Here is an 18,751-nt window from a genome sequence, read left to right as displayed (position 1 = left end):
TCCGAACTTATGGTGCACATCCTCCGATTCCCAATGCCTGGAGTGATTACAGGTTGGTTTGGAGTTGTGATGCTTAAAAAAGCAAAAAAGAAAAGCTTATTAAAAAATTTAGAACATCAAATGTGAAAAGCATAGAAACGTAGAAGCAGAGTCTATCATCTAAAAAATACCTTTTTTTTTTTTTTTTTAAAGCATGGTGATCAGTTTTAGTCATTTAAGATGCTTATAGCAATTTTATACAAAAGTTTATCATACACTATTTTTTTAGTTGAAAGTACTTTTATAAAACAAATTTACCACATACTCAACAATTTTATTTTATTGCTTTTTATCTTCACAACTAAATTCATGAAGGGCCATTTCTATCACGACGGACTGGGATCACCTACGGATCCCAGCTTGCGGAGCCAGCTGACCACAAGATCCCAGCCTTCCATTTTCATCTTGCCTTGTTTTGCATGAGAATTTTTCATTATTCATGGCTACAGGATTAAAAATGGAAGGATGAGATCTTGTGGTCAGCTGGCTCTGCAGGCTGGGATCCGGAGGTGATCCCAGTCCTTTCGTGCGTAGCCACCAAAACCGGATCAAGTTTGTTCTTACTTGGAGGCCTCAAACCAGATCAAGTTCGTTCATCTGCATCCAAGTGCAGCCTTCCATCCGAGGGAGCAAAATCATGGTCCAAAATTCCACTTGCCCCGTCGAATGAGATACCGTCTCCATGATCACGACGTTGAAAGCTAATCTTGACGTCATCTGGCGAGCCTAACCCAACCTCTTGAAATTTGAATTTGGAAACCTCAAGCTCCCAACAGATTACAAAAAATATTTGTGGCCATTTGTCTCTCAGAACACTACTCAAAATGGATATGGAAAGTTTATTTTCCACTTCTTTCGTTTAATTATTTATACTAATGTGTTTTTTAGAGTAGATTCATGGTTTAAAATGTTTCACATTGTTGATGCACAAAACCGGAAGGTCTTGTAACAACGTAAATCCGACCGTGAATCATGCAAACGCCCAAGAACACAAAGATGTATCGTGGTTCACCCCAATGTTTGGGCTACGTCCATACTGATGTTGATTGTATTTCTCTGTATGTATGGATTACAAGTGTGAGGGGGAGTCCCCCAGAGAAAGAGAGAGTTTGAGAGAGTTTCTCTGTTTGTGAGCTTTGTGGCTTCTGTAGGTGAGGATGAGACCTCTGGATTGTGAGGGTGAGGAGACCCTTTTATAGACTAATGACTCCTCCCCTTTTACATAAATCATGGGCTCAATGTCTAGAAGCCCAAGTAACGAGGACCAATATAATATGGTACCAACACACATTAAAAAATAATGGTTCATATTGTTGTATAATATACAGGGTGGTGCCTAGACCTCTGTTAGTTTTGGTCTTTTGATTTTTTCAATTCGTTCAACCTAACGGCTAAGGAAAAGTAAAATGGAGTGCGTATGGATAGCATCACCCAATATATTGTGTCTCCCATTCATTAATCACATAATTATCACTAATTTTTATAGATCTTAACTAGTAGAAGTTTAATCATAAATTTTAGTCAAATAAGGGTTTTCTTGTAACTTGTTGGCTTTATTTTACTTCCATTTCAAAATAGATGAACATAAATTCTATGAAGACAATGTGCTTTTTGGTTATATACACTATACACCATGTTAACATAAACTTAGCTAGGCAGAAGCTCAAAACCTCAACTGATTGAGGATATCCCCTAATATTATTGTAGCCAAACTATATTATATAAGGATGGTCGAGTATATTAAGTATTAATTTGTTCAAGTACCTTATAAGAAGAGGATATGTCAGTTGTCTATGTGCACTTAGAATCAGTTGTCTGTAGGCACTTAAAATCAATAACACATCTAAATCGCAAAACCTCAACAGATTGAGGATATCCCCTAATATTATTGTAGCCAAACTATATTATATAAGGATGGTCGAGTATATTAGGTATTAATTTGTTCAAGTACCTTATAAGAATAGGGTATGTTAGTCGTCTATGTGCACTTAGAATCAGTCGTCTATATGCACTTAAAATCAATAATACATGTAAATCACAAAATGCATCAATGCTAACGAAAATCCGTGTGTGCTATCATCATGTTACCTCAAAAATCACATTGTAAAGACACATGCTTGTTAAAATGACGTATACCAACTCATACCTCGATACCATTTGACGGGTTGGTTGTTACTTGTTAGTGGTGAGACGTTTCTACCTAGCATTTTCCTTAAGACTATATAACAAGTTAACAACACAATCTCTACTTGTTGTTTGGAAAAGTATACAAGCAAATCACTATGCATAAAGACTTGTGGCAAAGATTTTGGATATTTCGTCGACTACCCTTTGTATTAAGTCTACTAGCAGAGAGCACAAGTGTGTGTGTGAACAATTTATCTTAATAAATGCATATTTTGTTTTCTATACTATTATTAAGAGAAGCCTCATTGTCAACTTTTTTCCCTCTTTTGTTTTCCTATTTTGCCGTCCTTTTTGTCAATAGTGTGTATGAAAAGTGAGGGCAAAATAGGAAAAAGGTGAAAAACCACCCACCACCTCCCACATTCTCCTAAAGCACAACCGTTTTAGTTCATTCAAACTATCAAAAAAACATCAGGATTTCACTTACATGTATGAAAAAAAGGAGGGACAATTTCTCTTATTAAATGCATATTTTTTATCTTATGTAAATATTTTGATATAAAATCACTATTTTGCCCTCCTTATGTAGATATTGTGTATCAAAAGTGAGAGCAAAATAGGAAAAAAAGGGGAAAAAGTTCAAAAGATACAAAATTACTATTTTGCCCTCCTCATATCAACATTGTGTATTCAAAAGTGAGGGCAAAATTGGAAGAAAAGGGGAAAAGTTCAAAAGATACAAAATTACTATTTTGCCCTCCTCATGTCAACATTGTGTGTTCAAAAGTGAGAGCAAAATTGGAAGAAAGGGGGGCAAAAAGTTGACAAGCCCTCTTCTCTTAATAATATAGATAAATAATATGGATTAACTTTACTCTTGATGATAGAGACATGCAGCCAATTATTTGACATTTAAATCTCTGGCGGGTATTGTTTGGTTAGGAGTGCGCTACATCTTTCTGGATGATGACCTTCCTTTTAAAGTCTTTGATTGATCTCGTTCGAAAAAAGACTTAAATGAAACGAATTCAATATAATTGTGGCGTACTGAACCACTAATACAAGGTGATATCAGAAAAAATTTCACGCATGATCTTATATTAGTTAGTGGTTTAAGAAGTCATCGTGCCAATAGATTTTTCAGTATCAAGAACATAACCTAGTATATCAGGTGTCATAATACAATTAATTAGACTCTTGAAAAAAAAAATTTAACCAATTATGTTATAACACTAGATATACCAGTCATATATTCCCGAACACAGTAAAAATTATCTCCATCCTGATGAATCAACGATGAACTCCTCCATGAATTCATGTCCCACTACTTTTGTTTTGCCCTAGATTTTCAATATTTGTGCATGCAAACAATAACATAACGGAAAAGGATCCGGTGGGAATCATGTGATCGTGACCGTTCATCGTACATCATGCGATCAGTTTTCGTTAGGTACTATTTATATTTAATTTTAAAATTTTAATTTTGAAATGATTTCTGATCGCACGATGTACAATGAACGATCACGATACGGAATCCCCAAGATTCATAGAAAAAAGATCAAGCGATGATCATTTTCCTAACATAACAACTCAGAGTAGAGGTTTAATCATAACCCTACACGTGGCCGCAGACTCACCCTCTGTCTACACTCCGGTTGATGACATCACCCTTTAGTGTGGCTTTTCTAGCGATAAGTCAACATAAACCTTTTATATGTTAGTCGTTTATGTGCACTTAAAATCAATGATACATGTAATCCCCAATTGCATCAATGTTAACAAAAATCTGTGGGGATAATATCATCACCTTACCACAAAAGTCACATTTGAAAAGAGACATGCTTGTTAAAATGACGTTTACTAACTCATAGCTGGATACCAATTGACGGGTTGTTTGCAACTTGCTAGTGGTGAGACTTTTCTACCAAGCATTATCCGTAAGAATATATAACAAGTTCATCTATTTGTTTGGAAAAGTATACAAGCAAACGACCCACCATGCATAAAGACTTGTGACAAAGACTTTGACTCTTCAAGTCCACCTTTGCGTATAGTCTATTAACGTTACTGTTGCTGATTGAGAATCTTTAAGAATTTAGACCACATTCAAAGTCTTTGATCCATGAGAGAGAGATTTAAATGAAACAAATTCAGGGTAATTGTGGCATAATGAACCATTAACAAATTATGTTTTTACACTAAAAAATCAATCCTGGTACTTTTCACTTTACCCTTTATTTTATCCTTATCGTTAAAACTCAAAATTTTCAAGCACTTTTCATTAGTTTTTCTAAAGCTTAATCCTTTATAAAGTGCCGGGAGAAGTCATTAGAAGTTTAATTATAAATGGAATTTTAATAAGCTTATGATAATAAGCAGCAACAGATTCCCCCGTATTTTATCCTGGTACGGAAAAACTTACGGTACTGTTTACTTTAACGAAAAATTATGTTTTTACACTAAAAAATCAATCCTGGTACTTTTCACTTTACCCTTTATTTTATCCTTATCGTTAAAACTCAAAATTTTCAAGTGCTTTTCATTAGTTTTTCTAAAGCTTAATCCTTTATAAAGTGCCGGGAGAAGTCATTAGAAGTTTAATTATAAATGGAATTTTAATAAGCTTATGATAATAAGCAGCAACAGATTCCCCCGTTTCCATATGCAGCAAACACCTTACCATGAAACCCAATCTTGCTCATCTGTTCCTTACCCTGTTTCTGCAAATCATAACCCTACACGTCGCCGGAGACTCACCTTCTGCCTACAAACCGGTCGATGACATCACCCTACAGTGCGGCTTTTCCGGCGACCAAGTCAACCAACAGGACGGACGAACTTGGAGTGGCGATATCAACTCAAAATTCTCCCCCTCCCAAGCAGCTGGCAGCTCATCCGTATTCAAAGCAGCAACCCCGATCTCCTCCTCCAGCCAAGTGCCTTACACCGCAGCTCGGCTCTCTCGCTCCGAATTTACGTACACATTTCCGCTCACCAGCGGCCAAAAGTTCATCCGCTTGTACTTCTACCCCACTTCCTACGCCGCCGAGTTCGACCGATTAAAATCCCTCTTCTCAGTCGAAGCCGGCGGCTATACCCTTCTCCGCGATTTCAACGCCTCCGTCACCGCCGACGCTTTCTCGTCGGAGACAGTATCCAGGGAGTTCTGTCTCAACATTGCATCCGAACAGAGCTTGAACATCACGTTCACTCCGAGCAGAGCAAGTCCAGATGCCTACGCCTTCATCAATGGAATCGAAATCGTGTCCATGCCCGACAATCTTTATTACACTCCACCACAAAGCGCAGATGGGCCTGTTTCCGTAGGCAGCATAAACTCGTATCCGATCAAAAATAACACCGCCATGGAGATGGTCTACCGGATCAACGTCGGCGGATCTCAGCTCTCGTTCAATCGGGACACTGGAATGTACAGAAACTGGGATGGTATTCAAGTGGAGTACAACTATTTGGACGATTTGAGTAAAAACTTTAGTGTTCTGCCGCAAAACAGTAGTATTCAGCCCGACTTTTCGAAAATTCCGGAGTACTCTGCTCCGGAAGAAGTTTACCGAACCGCTCGGTCGATGGGGAGGAACAAAACCATAAACAAGAACTATAATCTCACCTGGGGGTTTCCGGTAGATTCTACGTTTTATTACTTTATTCGGCTTCATTTTTGTGAGTTCGAAGGTGCTGTTACATTGCCCAGGGACCGGCTGTTTCAAATCTTCATCGCCAATCAGGCGGCGGAGCAGTTTGCGGATGTAATCACGTGGAGCCAAGGTTATGGGAAGCCGGTGTACAAAGACTACGTCGTTTTCGTGCCTGCAGGCGCCGGAAGTAAAAAGAAAGTTCATCTCTTTCTTGCACTGCAAGCCACCCCAAAAGATCGGTTGACGAATTACAACGATGCAATCTTGAACGGACTCGAGATCTTCAAGCTCAGTGATTCAAATAGGAATCTCGCCGGACCAAACCCCGACCCGCCTCCCCCGCCAAATATAGCTCAGCCGGAGAGCCCCAAAGTTTCAGACAAGAAATCTATTCCTCTGCTTGGGATCATCGCCGGTGTAGTTTCAGGTGTGTTTGTTTTGGCCTCTGTGTTTGGATTTTTGGTTTTCCGGAGAGGAAGAAAAGTCAAGGACTCAAGCTCCAGGCAAGGAACAAAGTGGGGTCCATTTTCTTCTGCGACGACCAAGTCAACCAAGACTCACCGCTCTTCTTTACCGTCCGATTTGTGTCGCTACTTTTCACTGGCGGAGATCAAAGCCGCCACCCAAAACTTCGACAGTGTTTTCATTATTGGCGTCGGCGGTTTCGGACACGTCTACAAAGGAAATGTCAACATGGATGGTGGGTTGCACCCTGTTGCAATCAAGCGGCTGAAATCGGAGTCGTCGCAGGGAGCTCACGAGTTCAAGACGGAGATCGACATGCTATCCCAGCTCCGCCACGTCCATCTGGTGCCGCTCGTTGGGTACTGTATGGACGACGGCGAGATGATCTTGGTGTACGACTACATGGCGCGTGGGACTCTCCGCGACCATCTCTACAAAACCGATAATCCACCTCTACCGTGGGATCAACGGCTACAGATTTGTATCGGGGCGGCGCGTGGGTTGCACTACCTTCACACAGGTGCGAAGTACACAATCATTCATCGAGACGTAAAGAGCACAAATATCTTATTGGATGAGAAATGGGTGGCCAAAGTTTCGGATTTTGGACTTTCGAAAATGGGGTCCACGAACGTGTCTCAGACCCATATCAGCACGGTGGTGAAGGGTAGTTTCGGATATTTGGACCCTGAATATTATCGCCGTCAACAATTGACGGATAAGTCTGATGTATACTCATTTGGTGTAGTGTTGTGTGAAGTACTGTGTGCGAGGCCAGCTTTGATTCGTACGGCAGAGAAAAAGCAAATGAGTTTGGCTGAGTGGACTAAAATTTGTCACCGGAATGGGAAACTTGATCAGATCATAGATCCAAGCTTGAGGGGTAAGATTGGAAATGCATGTTTGAAAAAGTACGTTGAGATTGCGGTGAGTTGCATGCATGACAGTGGGATCGAACGGCCGTCAATGAATGATGTTGTGTGGGGGCTTGAGTTTGCTCTGCAGCTTCAGCAGAGCGTTGGAGGGGATTCAAATTCGAACGATGAAATGGGCGGTGGAGATGACATTGAGAGTGTGACTGGGAGCGATGTAGGGTTTATTAGCTGGGACGAGTCGTCGGAATTGAAGAAGAGCAGGGTGAGCAAGACTAGTAGTGATCATAATTCTACTACTAATGAATCGATTAAAGGAATGTCTGGGACTGTCTTCTCTGAGATCAACGATCCCAATGGAAGGTGATGATTGATTGAGCAACGTTTTTAATCCGTTAGTGTTAATATATTAAGCTTGGACTCGAACTTATAAATTGTATTAATCTTATTATATATGCTATAATTTGTCAAGAGAATTCATACGTAGTTTTGTTGTTTCTTAAATTATTCGCAATTAAATTTCGAAGTAGTCTAAACAATTAGGTATTGGTCTTATGGTACTTCTCTTTCAAATGTTGATGGAGAAGTTAGCTAGGTTGTAGTTGAGAAAAACTCGTATTTTAACATAAAAATATTTAAATTCCGATAAAATTGAAAAATCACTAAATCGATACATATGAAGCACATACAAAAAGTGAGTGGCCCTTTACTACAGTGGTGGGAAGATATTGAGCCTTTGCAAGACGGAGTGGGTTCAAACCCCATCGGTGATTAATCTAACATCTAATATAATAAAATCTATCGTTTGACAAAAAAAAAAACACATACAAAAGCAATTAATACAACAACAATTAATACCTCAATTAGCATAATTAATACAGTAACAATTAAGACAAATTGGAAGAATTGTAGGAGAAAAGTGAATTTTGTGTGGATGTTTAAACAAATACATAGATATTTATAGAGTTTTTTGGTGAATTTTGAGTTAAATAATTGTTTTTTAATTATTTAGCCGTTGGATTTAAATTTTGGCTATTAAATTTTTTTTACCGTTAGATTTGATCATATTCGATCTCAACCATTAGATTTAATAAATTTATAAATATAAAACAAAAATATTAATCAAATTAAATGTGAACCGTTCGATAACCAATGATCCATTTAAACTTCAACTGTTGATCAACCAAAAGCTTCTGAGCTATTTCCGAATCATCTGGGCACGTGCCGTGGATCTTATAACTCATAAACCGGTCTAAATTGGTTGCCATTCGGGCACAAGCCAACCCAATTGATGGAGTTATTGCTTCTTCCCCAAGAAAATTTTTCTTCCCAATCTGCCTGTTTTGTTTTGGTGAAATGTAAATACGAATCTCACCTGAAGTGAAGATTGTGCCACCTGGAACGTGTTCTTCAGCTTCACCTTCACCTTCCTCTGGATTTGTGAAATCTTCATCCACGGTGCTTACTTCATCTTTGTCCGGTTGATGCTTCTTTTCAATGCTATCAGCAAGTTTGTCTAAAGAAATGGCGATGCGAAGCACCTGATCCGAAAATTTCAGAAGTACTTTTGATTCGGAACTTTCATTATGCAGCTGCTGCAACAAAAGTCCCAGCTGGATCTGCAAATGAGAGACATCCGTGTGCAGGGAATGAGGCATAACAAATTGGTCGTGGGAGATACTGGCGTTGAAAGAGAAAAAGGATTGCGGATATGAGATATGGAAGCCGAAAATGAAGACTGTAACAACCATTTGAAGATATGGAAGCCGAAAAGGAGAATGGCACATAGTATCGTCGCAAGAAGGCATCTGACTAGCTTAAAACTGCTTTCCCTCTGCATTTCGTAAGATTGGCTTTCTTCTTCCTTCCAACTCGGAGAAATAACAACCATTTGAAGATTCATTCACTCTCGAAGTTGTTAACTTGAAGAGTGAAGTTGGATCTATCTTATTTTTCTATTGAGCTTTCGATCTTCCCCAGGTGCCTAGCATACTTTATTGGCAGGTTGCTTTTAACCCAAGAAACCCCCAAAAGCAATGCAACTTGATCTGTGATAATATTAAACAAGACCTAATTCATTGATAATTAAAAAGAAACAAAATTTCAAAGTTTCTGTGCATAAGCACTTGTACAAAATTATGCGTGGACCGCTAAAACAACGAAAGAAACACGAAAAAAAAAAGACGTTGATCAGTTTACTTCTTCAAGACCTTCTTCATGGTGTTGAAGAAACGAGGATATCTTTGCCCAATTTGTCGCTGATAGTACAAAGAGATGCAAGCGATTTCGAACTTGCGTGCAAAGGATGAACACACTACACGATCATGGCCAACTGGCCAAACCAACATGTTCGCTACTGAAATACTACTCAGTACCTTTTTTAATTGCAAACCAGTGCCTCATCTTCTTCGCCTTCACCATCATCACCTTCGTCATCCTCATCATCTCTGCTTGCCTCTGCATATTCTTCGAGTGACGCAGACGGGAACATGTCCCCCGCTTTGTCTCCTTTCTCGCTTGCAGCTTTCGCTACACCCGTAGATTTTCCAGCATTCATCTGTTACAGTACAATCCGAGATCAGAAATTATGCAACTTTTGATTCACAATCCAATACAAGAACAAACAAATGTGTTCGAATTCGAGAACATACCGCACGCAACAGACTCCTCCTATCTCTTTCTCTTGCATTTTTGATCGCCTGTGCATTACAATTTCCACAAAACAAAACAAACCCATCAATTTCCGTCAATTTTCGAATCGATAACCAGTTAAAAACTGGAAACTTTACAAAAACAACATTAAAAAAATCAAACCTCTTGAAGCTGCTTCTGCTCAGACTCCACTTCCGCAAGGTCTTTTCCGACAATTTGCTCGACACGACAGCAACACTTCGCACAAACACGCTGTTCCTTAGCACAAGCAGCACAGAGCTTATGGTGGGACTGACGGACGGCGCGTTTGGTACAACGTTGGCACTTGGCGGGCTCCGTCAGGGTCTTGTACTTTCCGTAACGGCGCTTCCACTCGATCTGTTCCTTGCAGCGCTGGCAGACCCCCGTTATCTCCGACAGCGGCCGGAACCGGCCTCCGACCTCGGTTTCGTTGATTTTGACGCCGAGGTTTGGCTTCCATGCGAATTTGTTTTGGTGCCGACCGCCGTTCATCATGGTTCCTTACGATTTTCAAAGATTGAAAACTTTGCGTTTTCTGTGACAACAGAGTAAAAAAAAGTCTAGGGTTTTAGGGGAAGACAGATAGAGAAGACTAACCCGATTTGAAATTTGGGTCATTTCTGACCCGTGTTTGATTTGGATGTGGGTTGTTTGCAATCTGATTGGGCTTTTGATTGGGTTGATTTGATATGGTCCATTTGGCCCTTTGGGAATGTGGATACCAACTAGCCTACAGAGCTTGAGAAAGGTGTGAGGTTCATTTGACAATTGGGTTTTGGGTTGGAACTGCTTGAGATTGTCTAGATCGTTAGGTCTTTCGTACTGTGTTGGAACTTGAAACTTATTCGACAAGAAATTTTTGGACTTAGGACCGTTATAGTTATGATCGCTTCTCACTGAAGTTTTAATTGCCGGCTCCCATGGCATTAGGCCATTAGCTTCCTTGACCTTCCGACACAGGACATGCATTAGCCCTAGGTCGGGCAATTCCTGACACGACCCGATAACCCGATACGACACGACACGAAATTAACAGGTGTTCGGGTCGACACGATAACAATTCGGGTCGTTATCGGGTAACCCGATAAGCACCTGTTAAGATAACGGGTTGGTTCGGGTATACACGTGGGTAACACGAAACACGATAAACAAAATATTAATTTTATAATTTTATAACCCTAAAAAAATAATATAAAAATTATATATATTAATTTAACAATTTTATACCCCTAAAAACTATAATATATATATATATATTAAATATACTCGAATAATTATACCCCCAAAATATGATGGAATATGATGGAATATGGATGTGCATTAAGGCGCGACATCAGATGATGTAGTAGGATTGGATGATTATCACATGAATACAAATGGTATATGCCTTTTGATTCTTGCCACGTGGAATGCATCAATAAGAGATTTTGACTCCTTATGCAAGTATGGGTTTGATAAAATAAAGGACATAATTATATCTCCAAGCAAACAGTACAATTCAAATTGATTTGGGATGTGTGGTGTAAGATCCCACATCGCCCAGGGGTGTGGATCCTATAAGCCTCATATGTATATTCACATCTCTACCTAGCATGAGGCATTTTGGGAGCTCACTGGCTTTGGGTTCCGTGTGGATTGGATCAGTTTGGTTGACAGATTCAAGTGTAGACGTGTGGCTTTGATCTTGTTTGAAAAGTCAGCCATCTGGAAGATAGGATTTAACATATGCCACAGATTAGCATCTCATTCTACGTGTGGATTTGATCAATTTGGTTAACAGATTCAAGTGTGGAGGTGTGGAGGTATGGCTTTAATCTTGTTTGAACAGTTAGCCATCTGGAAGATAGGCTTTAGCCTATGCCACATATCAGCCTCTCATTCTACGTGTGGATTTGATCAATTTGGTTGACAGATTCAAGTGTGGAAGTGTGGCTTTTATTTTGTTTGAAAAGTTAGCCATCTTGAAGATAGGCTTTAGCCTATGCCACATATTAGTCTCTTATTCTACGTGTGGATTGGATCAGTTTGGTTAACAAATTCAAGTGTGGGCATGTGGACGTGTGACTTTGATCTTGTTTGAAAGGTCAGCCATCTGAAAGATAGGCTTTACCCTATGCCACATATCAGCCTCTCATTCTACGTGTGGATTTGATCAATTTGGTTGACAGATTCAAGTGTGGACATGTGGCTTTTATTTTGTTTAAAAAGTCAGCCATCTGGAAGATAGGGTTTAGCCTATGCCAAATATTCGTTTCTCATTCTACGTGTGGATTGGATCAGTTTGGTTGACAGACTCTGACACGCCCCAAGGCCTGGCAATTCCTGACACGACCCGATAACCAGACCCGACATGACACGAAATTAACAGGTGTTCGGGTCGACACGATAACGAATCGGATCGTTATCGGGTAACCCGATAAGCACCTATAAAGATAACGGGTTGGTTCGGGTATACATGTGGTTAACACGATAAGCAAAATATTAATTTTATAATTTTATAACCCTAAAAAATTACTATAATAATTATATATATTAATTCAACAATTTTATACCCCTAAAAACTATAATAATTATAATTCAGAGATCGCATACGCCAAAAATCGTAAAAAACAAACATTCAGAGATCAAGAAGCGGGACAAAACTTTTTGAAGGTTATAAACGAAAAATCACGATTTAACGGTTATTTTAACTCCGATTTTGATGATTTTTTACAGCTACACTCTTTGACCCTATATGAATACAATGATTGAATTTGATCTTCAATTTAAAATATTTACACTAATGGATACCACAAAAACTTATGTTATGCTTAATGAAAGTATAAATAAACTCTAAGTGCTAGTGAATCTATCATTTTGATGGTATACGCATCCTACGAAACTAATTTCAATGATGCAACCGTCAAAATTGTTTGTATATGCTTCGAGATCGTATACGCCAAAAATCGCAAAAAACAAACATTCAGAGATCAAGTAACAGGACAAAACTTTTCGACGGTTATACTCTTTGTCCCTATATGAATACAATGAAGGAATTCGATCTTCAATTTAAAATATTTATACAAGTGGATACCACAAAATCTTATGTTATACTTAATAAAAGGATAAATAAACTCTCAAGTGTTAGTGAATATATTGTTTTGATGAGATACGTATTCTACAAAACTAATTTCAATGATCCAACCGTCAAACTTGTTTGTATATGCTTCGAGATCGGATACGCCAAAAATCGTAAAAAACAAACATTCAGAGATCAAGTAACAAGATAAAACTTTTCGACGGTTATAAACGAAAAATCACGATTTAACGGTTATTTTAACTCCGATTTTGATGATTTTTTACAGCTACACTCCTTGACCCTATATGAATACAATGATTGAATTTGATCTTCAATTTAAAATATTTACACAAGTCGATACCATAAAAACTTATGTTATGCTTAATGAAAGTATAAATAAACTCTTAAATGTTAGTGAATCTATCATTTTGATGGGATACGCATCCTACAAAACTAATTTCAATGATCCAACCGTCAAAATTATTTGTATATGCTTCGAGATCGCATACGCCAAAAATTATAAACAACAAACATTCAGAGATCAAGTAACGAGACAAAACTTTTCGACGATTATAAATGAAAAATCACAATTTAATGGTTATTTTAACTCCAATTTTGATGATTTTTTACAGTTACACTCATTGACCCTATATGAATACAATAAGTGAATTCAATCTTCAATTTAAAATATTTATACAAGTGGATACCACAAAATCTTATGTTATACTTAATAAAAGGATAAATAAACTGTGAAGTGTTAGTGAATATATCATTTTGATGAAATACGTATTCTACAAAACTAATTTCAATGATCCAACCGTCAAACTTGTTTGTATATGCTTCAAGATCGCATACGCCAAAAATCGTAAAAAACAAACATTCAGAGATCAAGTAACGGGACAAAACATTTCGACGGCTATAAATGAAAAATCACGATTTAACGGTTATTTTAACTCCGATTTTGATGATTTTTTTACAGCTACACTCCTTGACCCTATATGAATACAATGATTGAATTTGATCTTCAATTTAAAATATTTACACAAGTGGATACCAAAAAAACTTATGTTATGTTTAATGAAAGTATAAACAAACTCTAAGTGTTAGTGAATCTATCATTTTGATGGGATACGCATCCTACGAAACTAATTTCAACGATCCAACCGTCAAAATTGTTTGTATATGCTTCGAGATCGCATACGCCAAAAATCGTTAAAAACAAACATTCAGAGATCAAGTAACGGGACAAAAATTTTCTGCGGTTATAAACAAGAAATCACGATTTAATGGTTATTTTAACTTTGATTTTGATGATTTTTTACAGCTACACTCATTGACCCTATATGAATGCAATGAATGAATTCGATCTTCAATTTAAAATATTTACACAAGTGGATATCACAAAATTTTATGTTATACTTAATGAAAGGATAAATAAACCTCTGTGTTAGTGAATCTATCGTTTTGATGAGATACGCATTCTATGAAACTAATTTCAACGATCCAACCGTCAAACTTGTTTGTATATGCTTCGAGATCGCATACACCAAAAATTGCAAAAAGCAAACATTCAAAGATCAAGTAACAGAACAAAACTTTTTGACAATTGTCAACGCAAAATCATGATTTAACGGTTAATTTAACTCTGATTTTGATGATTTTTTTATAGCTACACTCATTGACCCTATATGAATACAATGAATGAACTCGATCTTCAATTTAAAATATTTACACTAGTGGATACCACAAAATCTTATGTTATACTTAATGAAAGGCTTCACAACCTTGAAAACAAAAACTCTTTCATTTTGCATATCCTTACACATTTAATATTTTGTAATAGACTAGTAGTGTTTGATTGTTTTTTTATTAGAATCTTATTTTCAAGTGTAGATGTAGTACTAAAACGATAAATGTGTTTTAATATTTTGAAGTAATATTTAAGTGGCAATGTGTGGTATGTGCAAATTTAAGAAAAAAATATATTTTTCTTAACGGGTTATAACGAGTCGGGTCACTTGACCCGACCTGTTAAGGACCTGTTAAGATAACAGGTGTGACACGACACGACCCATTAAGATAACATGTGTTACACGAAAACAACACGAATACGACATACACGACCCATTTGCCAGGCCTAATTAACCCCCATACATGGTTTTACGATCTGTGGATTCCATACAATATAAAGCGAAGTTCAAGTTATGGATTACAATATTAATTACAAAACACTTATGTTGATCAACAATATGTTATAAATTAGGAAATGAGAAATGACACAACTTAGAAACATGACTTACGATTACCGTGGCATTTTTTGTAATATTATTGAAAAGAACAGATTGTGATCAATAACAAGATAACTAATTGATTGGTCAAGGAAGTGGCAGATTGCTTGGTAGATAGAGCGTTTATCTTCAAACCACTATTTTTCGAGTTTAAATTTTCTCCCATCCCTATAGTTAGAAAAATTCAGTGCAGATTATCCTCCCGTTTGTCCAAAAAAAAAAAAAAAAAGATTTATCAGTAACTAAGTATTTATCAGTTAGAAAAATGGAAGGATGAGATCTTGTGGTCAGCTGGCTCTGCAGGCTGGGATCCGGAGGTGATCCCAGTCCTTTCGTGCGTAGCCACCCAAATCGGATCAAGTTTGTTCTTACTTGGAGGCCTCAAACCAGATCAAAATAACCAAAAACGATAACATAGAAACAAGTACCCCATTCATGTTAAGTATGAGGAAAACAGAGAACCAAGAACCAAGCAGCTTTCCGGCATCCTCCTCCATCAACATTAATTCAATCTCCTCTCCCTAAATTCTTTATCTTGCTATATATGCATATATATATATATAATGAAGAACGTCCCAAGCATCAAATACTGTCTGACGTCTCTTTATCTGTCATCCTTGTTTCTACACATGATGGTAACTCTACCCGTGGCCGTGGATGGAGACGATTCACCGTCTGTCTACACTCCTACTGATTCCATCACCGTTGCATGTGGCCACACCGAACCCCAGTTGCACGACAAGCGATATTGGACTGGAGATGTGTACTCAAAATATTCCCCCTTCGATGAAGAGCAAGCTAGTGCATCCGTCATCAGAAAAGCTACATCATCAGTCCCTTTTGAGCCTTTCACTATGGCACGGCTTTCTTACTCTGGATTTACTTACAGATTCTCCTTCAGTACAGCGGGCCAAAAGGTCATCTGCTTGTATTTCATCCCAACATCGTATCCCAACTTCGACCGCTCCCAAGCGCTCTTTTCTGTCAAAGCCGGTGGCTTTACCCTTCTCCAGGACTTCAGCCCTTCAGTCACTGCAGATGCCAATGGGGTGGACTTTATGTACAGAGAGTTTCTGAACAGAGAGTATCAACAGAGAGAGTATATGCACCGAGAGTTTCTGTACGGAAACTTTCTGTACAGAGAGTTCTGGTTGAACATTGGCGAAGAACAGAGTCTAAACATCACATTTAGTCCAAGCAGAGAAGCAAGCCTAGACGCGTATGCGTTTATCAATGGAATTGAGATTGTATCCACGCCAAGCAATCCTTACTACACTCCTGCGAAAAGCGCCAGTGGTGTTGGTTACGTAGGCACCGGAAGAAAGAAGTTCCAAATAGAAACCAACACAGCTCTAGAGATGGTTTACCGAATAAACATCGGTGGAAGCCCAATCATTCCCGGTACGGAAGATGACCGCACTTACTTAAAGCCTTTCAGTTTAAGTTGGAGCAGGCCGCACCAAAACACTTATGCTGAACTCAACTTTTCCATAATACCAGAGTACACTGCGCCAGAAGAACTTTATCAAACGAGCCGGTTATGGGGCGTAGAAACACCCGGATTGATTACCAGCCAGACAAGTTCACCTACATCATTTAATCTCACTTGGGAATTCCCTGTAGATTCAAAATTCTCTTACCTTGTTAGGCTGCACTTCTGTAATTGTCATAAAAAAAATTTCCCAAATGGATTTCAAATTTACATAGCCAATCAGATAGCTGAAGAAGGGGCCAATATACCCGGATGGAGTGACGGATATGCGAACCCAGTATACAGGGACTACGTTGTGTCAATCGGCCCCAGAAGTAGGAAGAAGAAAACAAATCTTTCTATCGCGTTGTATGACGAGTACAACAAAGGAGTATTAAATGGGCTTGAAATCTTCAAACTGAATGACTCAAATGGAAATCTCGGGGGACCCAACCCTGATCCACCACGGTGGTCGAAGAATAAGATGTCTCCTCATTTGCTTGGCTTAGTTGCTGGTCTAGTTTCCGGCATACCTGTGCTGATCTCTGCCATCGGATTATTCATCTTCATGCGGCGAAGGAAAGGCAAGTCATCTACCAAGTCAACAAAGACCCGCAAATCAACTTTACCGCCTTATATGTGTCCTTACTTTTCACTCGCAAAGATCAAAGCCGCCACCCAAAACTTCAACGAGTCCTTCATTATTGGAGCTGGAGGCTTTGGAAACGTCTATAAAGGATGCATTGGTGGTGGTGAGGCCACCGTCGTTGCAATCAAACGACTGAAACCAGAATCATCACAAGGGGAACACGAGTTCAAGACAGAAATCGAGCTGCTCTCACAATTCCGCCACCGTCATTTGGTGTCTCTGATTGGATATTGTACTGATGAAGGTGAGATGATCTTGGTATACGATTACATAACACGAGGGACTCTCGCTGACCATCTCTACCGCAACAACAGCGACAACCCACCTCTCCCCTGGAAACGTCGTCTTCAAATTTGTATTGGCGCTGCGCGAGGGTTGCACTACCTTCACAGTGGTACCAAGGGCACAATCATCCACCGCGATGTGAAGAGCACAAACATTTTATTGGATGAGAAATGGGTGGCCAAGGTTTCAGATTTCGGCCTGTCGAAAATTGGAATCACCACTGCTTCCAAGACCCACATCAGTACCATTGTCAAAGGCAGTTTTGGGTATTTGGACCCGGAATACTACCGATGTAAACGACTCACTGAGAAGTCTGACGTGTACTCATTCGGCGTAGTGTTGTGGGAAGTATTATGTGCAAGGCCAGCTGTGGTTCATACGGCGGAGACAAGGCAAATGAACTTGGCTGAGTGGGCAAAGAATTGCCATCGCAATGGGGAACTTGATCAAATCATTGACCCAAGCATGAGGGGTAAGATCGAAATTGAGAGTTTGAACAAATTCGTTGAAATTGCCATGAGCTGCATCAGTGATAGAGGGATCGAACGGCCGCCAATGAATGACGTTGTGAGGGGACTTGAACTTGCACTGCAGCTTCATCAAAAGAACATTGGTAGTGAGGGTTACAATGAGGTTACAGACCGACGTTGTGCTGCAAATGGATCCATTCAGTGTATATCCGCGACAATCTTCTCAGAGATCGATGACCCGAATGGAAGATGATGAGCGTTGGCCACAAGCAAAGGCTATGATATCAATGGGATTGTAATATATGCTCTGTCAGTTTTAAATCAAATATATTTGAACCCAATTGAATGCAAATTTATATGCAGTGACTCACTTCCTATTGCATTCTTAATCACTGAACTCAATACTAAATACATTCTTCTAAAAATTTCCGCTCAGCACCACGCTCGGCAGCTGACCACCACCTCAATTATTCCTTATGTGTTTGAAAATTGAGAAAGTGCGCTTAGACCTCCTTAGGTGTTTGCCTAGCCCGCCTCGATGCTCCCTTAGCCCGCCTAAGCAAGCGCCTAGGTCTCGACTCTCGCTTAAACATAAAATCGATAAATTTCATTTTGGGTTTTATTTTTATTCAATAAATTATAAGAGATTTGTTGAATACTTGAATAAACACTCTTTATATGCTTGTTCTCCATATTTT

At 38.8% G+C, this 18,751-nt stretch overlaps 3 protein-coding genes across 6 annotated transcripts in view; 2 read left to right on the top strand and 1 right to left on the bottom strand.

The window, feature by feature from the left end:
• Positions 1-10,397, bottom strand: part of LOC126610316 (uncharacterized) — a 32,588-nt gene extending 22,191 nt beyond the window's left edge. The window contains exons 1-3 of one of the 4 annotated variants that reach the window (XM_050278365.1): positions 9,974-10,396; positions 9,811-9,858; positions 9,578-9,716 (exon numbers count right to left, since the gene is read on the bottom strand). In XM_050278365.1, the coding sequence (XP_050134322.1) occupies positions 9,578-9,716; positions 9,811-9,858; positions 9,974-10,327 (541 nt within the window). In that variant the 5' untranslated portion in view covers positions 10,328-10,396. Of the gene's footprint in view, positions 1-9,213; positions 9,717-9,810; positions 9,859-9,973 lie in introns of those variants that run through there. The other 3 variants (XM_050278368.1, XM_050278366.1, XM_050278369.1) reach the window with 3 other exon arrangements.
• LOC126610302 (receptor-like protein kinase FERONIA) lies at positions 4,738-7,635 on the top strand. The gene has a single exon (XM_050278323.1). It carries the CDS (start codon positions 4,848-4,850, stop codon positions 7,524-7,526), a length of 2,679 nt encoding a protein of 892 aa, XP_050134280.1. The 5' UTR covers positions 4,738-4,847; the 3' UTR covers positions 7,527-7,635.
• A 4,900-nt stretch (positions 10,398-15,297) lies between the features above and the next one.
• Positions 15,298-18,423, top strand: LOC126610304 (receptor-like protein kinase FERONIA). The gene has a single exon (XM_050278326.1). The coding sequence runs from the start codon at positions 15,742-15,744 to the stop codon at positions 18,304-18,306; it is 2,565 nt and encodes an 854-aa protein (XP_050134283.1). The 5' UTR covers positions 15,298-15,741; the 3' UTR covers positions 18,307-18,423.
• The last annotated feature ends 328 nt before the right edge of the window (positions 18,424-18,751 follow it).

Source organism: Malus sylvestris, chromosome 17 (assembly GCF_916048215.2).
Source record: "Malus sylvestris chromosome 17, drMalSylv7.2, whole genome shotgun sequence".
NCBI classification, from domain to species: Eukaryota; Viridiplantae; Streptophyta; class Magnoliopsida; order Rosales; family Rosaceae; genus Malus; species Malus sylvestris.
Note: the sequence above shows the minus strand (reverse complement) of the source record. Positions and strands in the feature narration are given on the sequence as shown.

Coding starts and splice junctions, on each gene's coding strand:
- LOC126610304 (XM_050278326.1), top strand. CDS start 15,742: ATGAAGAACGTCCCAAGCATCAAATACTGTCTGACGTCTCTTTATCTG.
- LOC126610302 (XM_050278323.1), top strand. CDS start 4,848: ATGAAACCCAATCTTGCTCATCTGTTCCTTACCCTGTTTCTGCAAATC.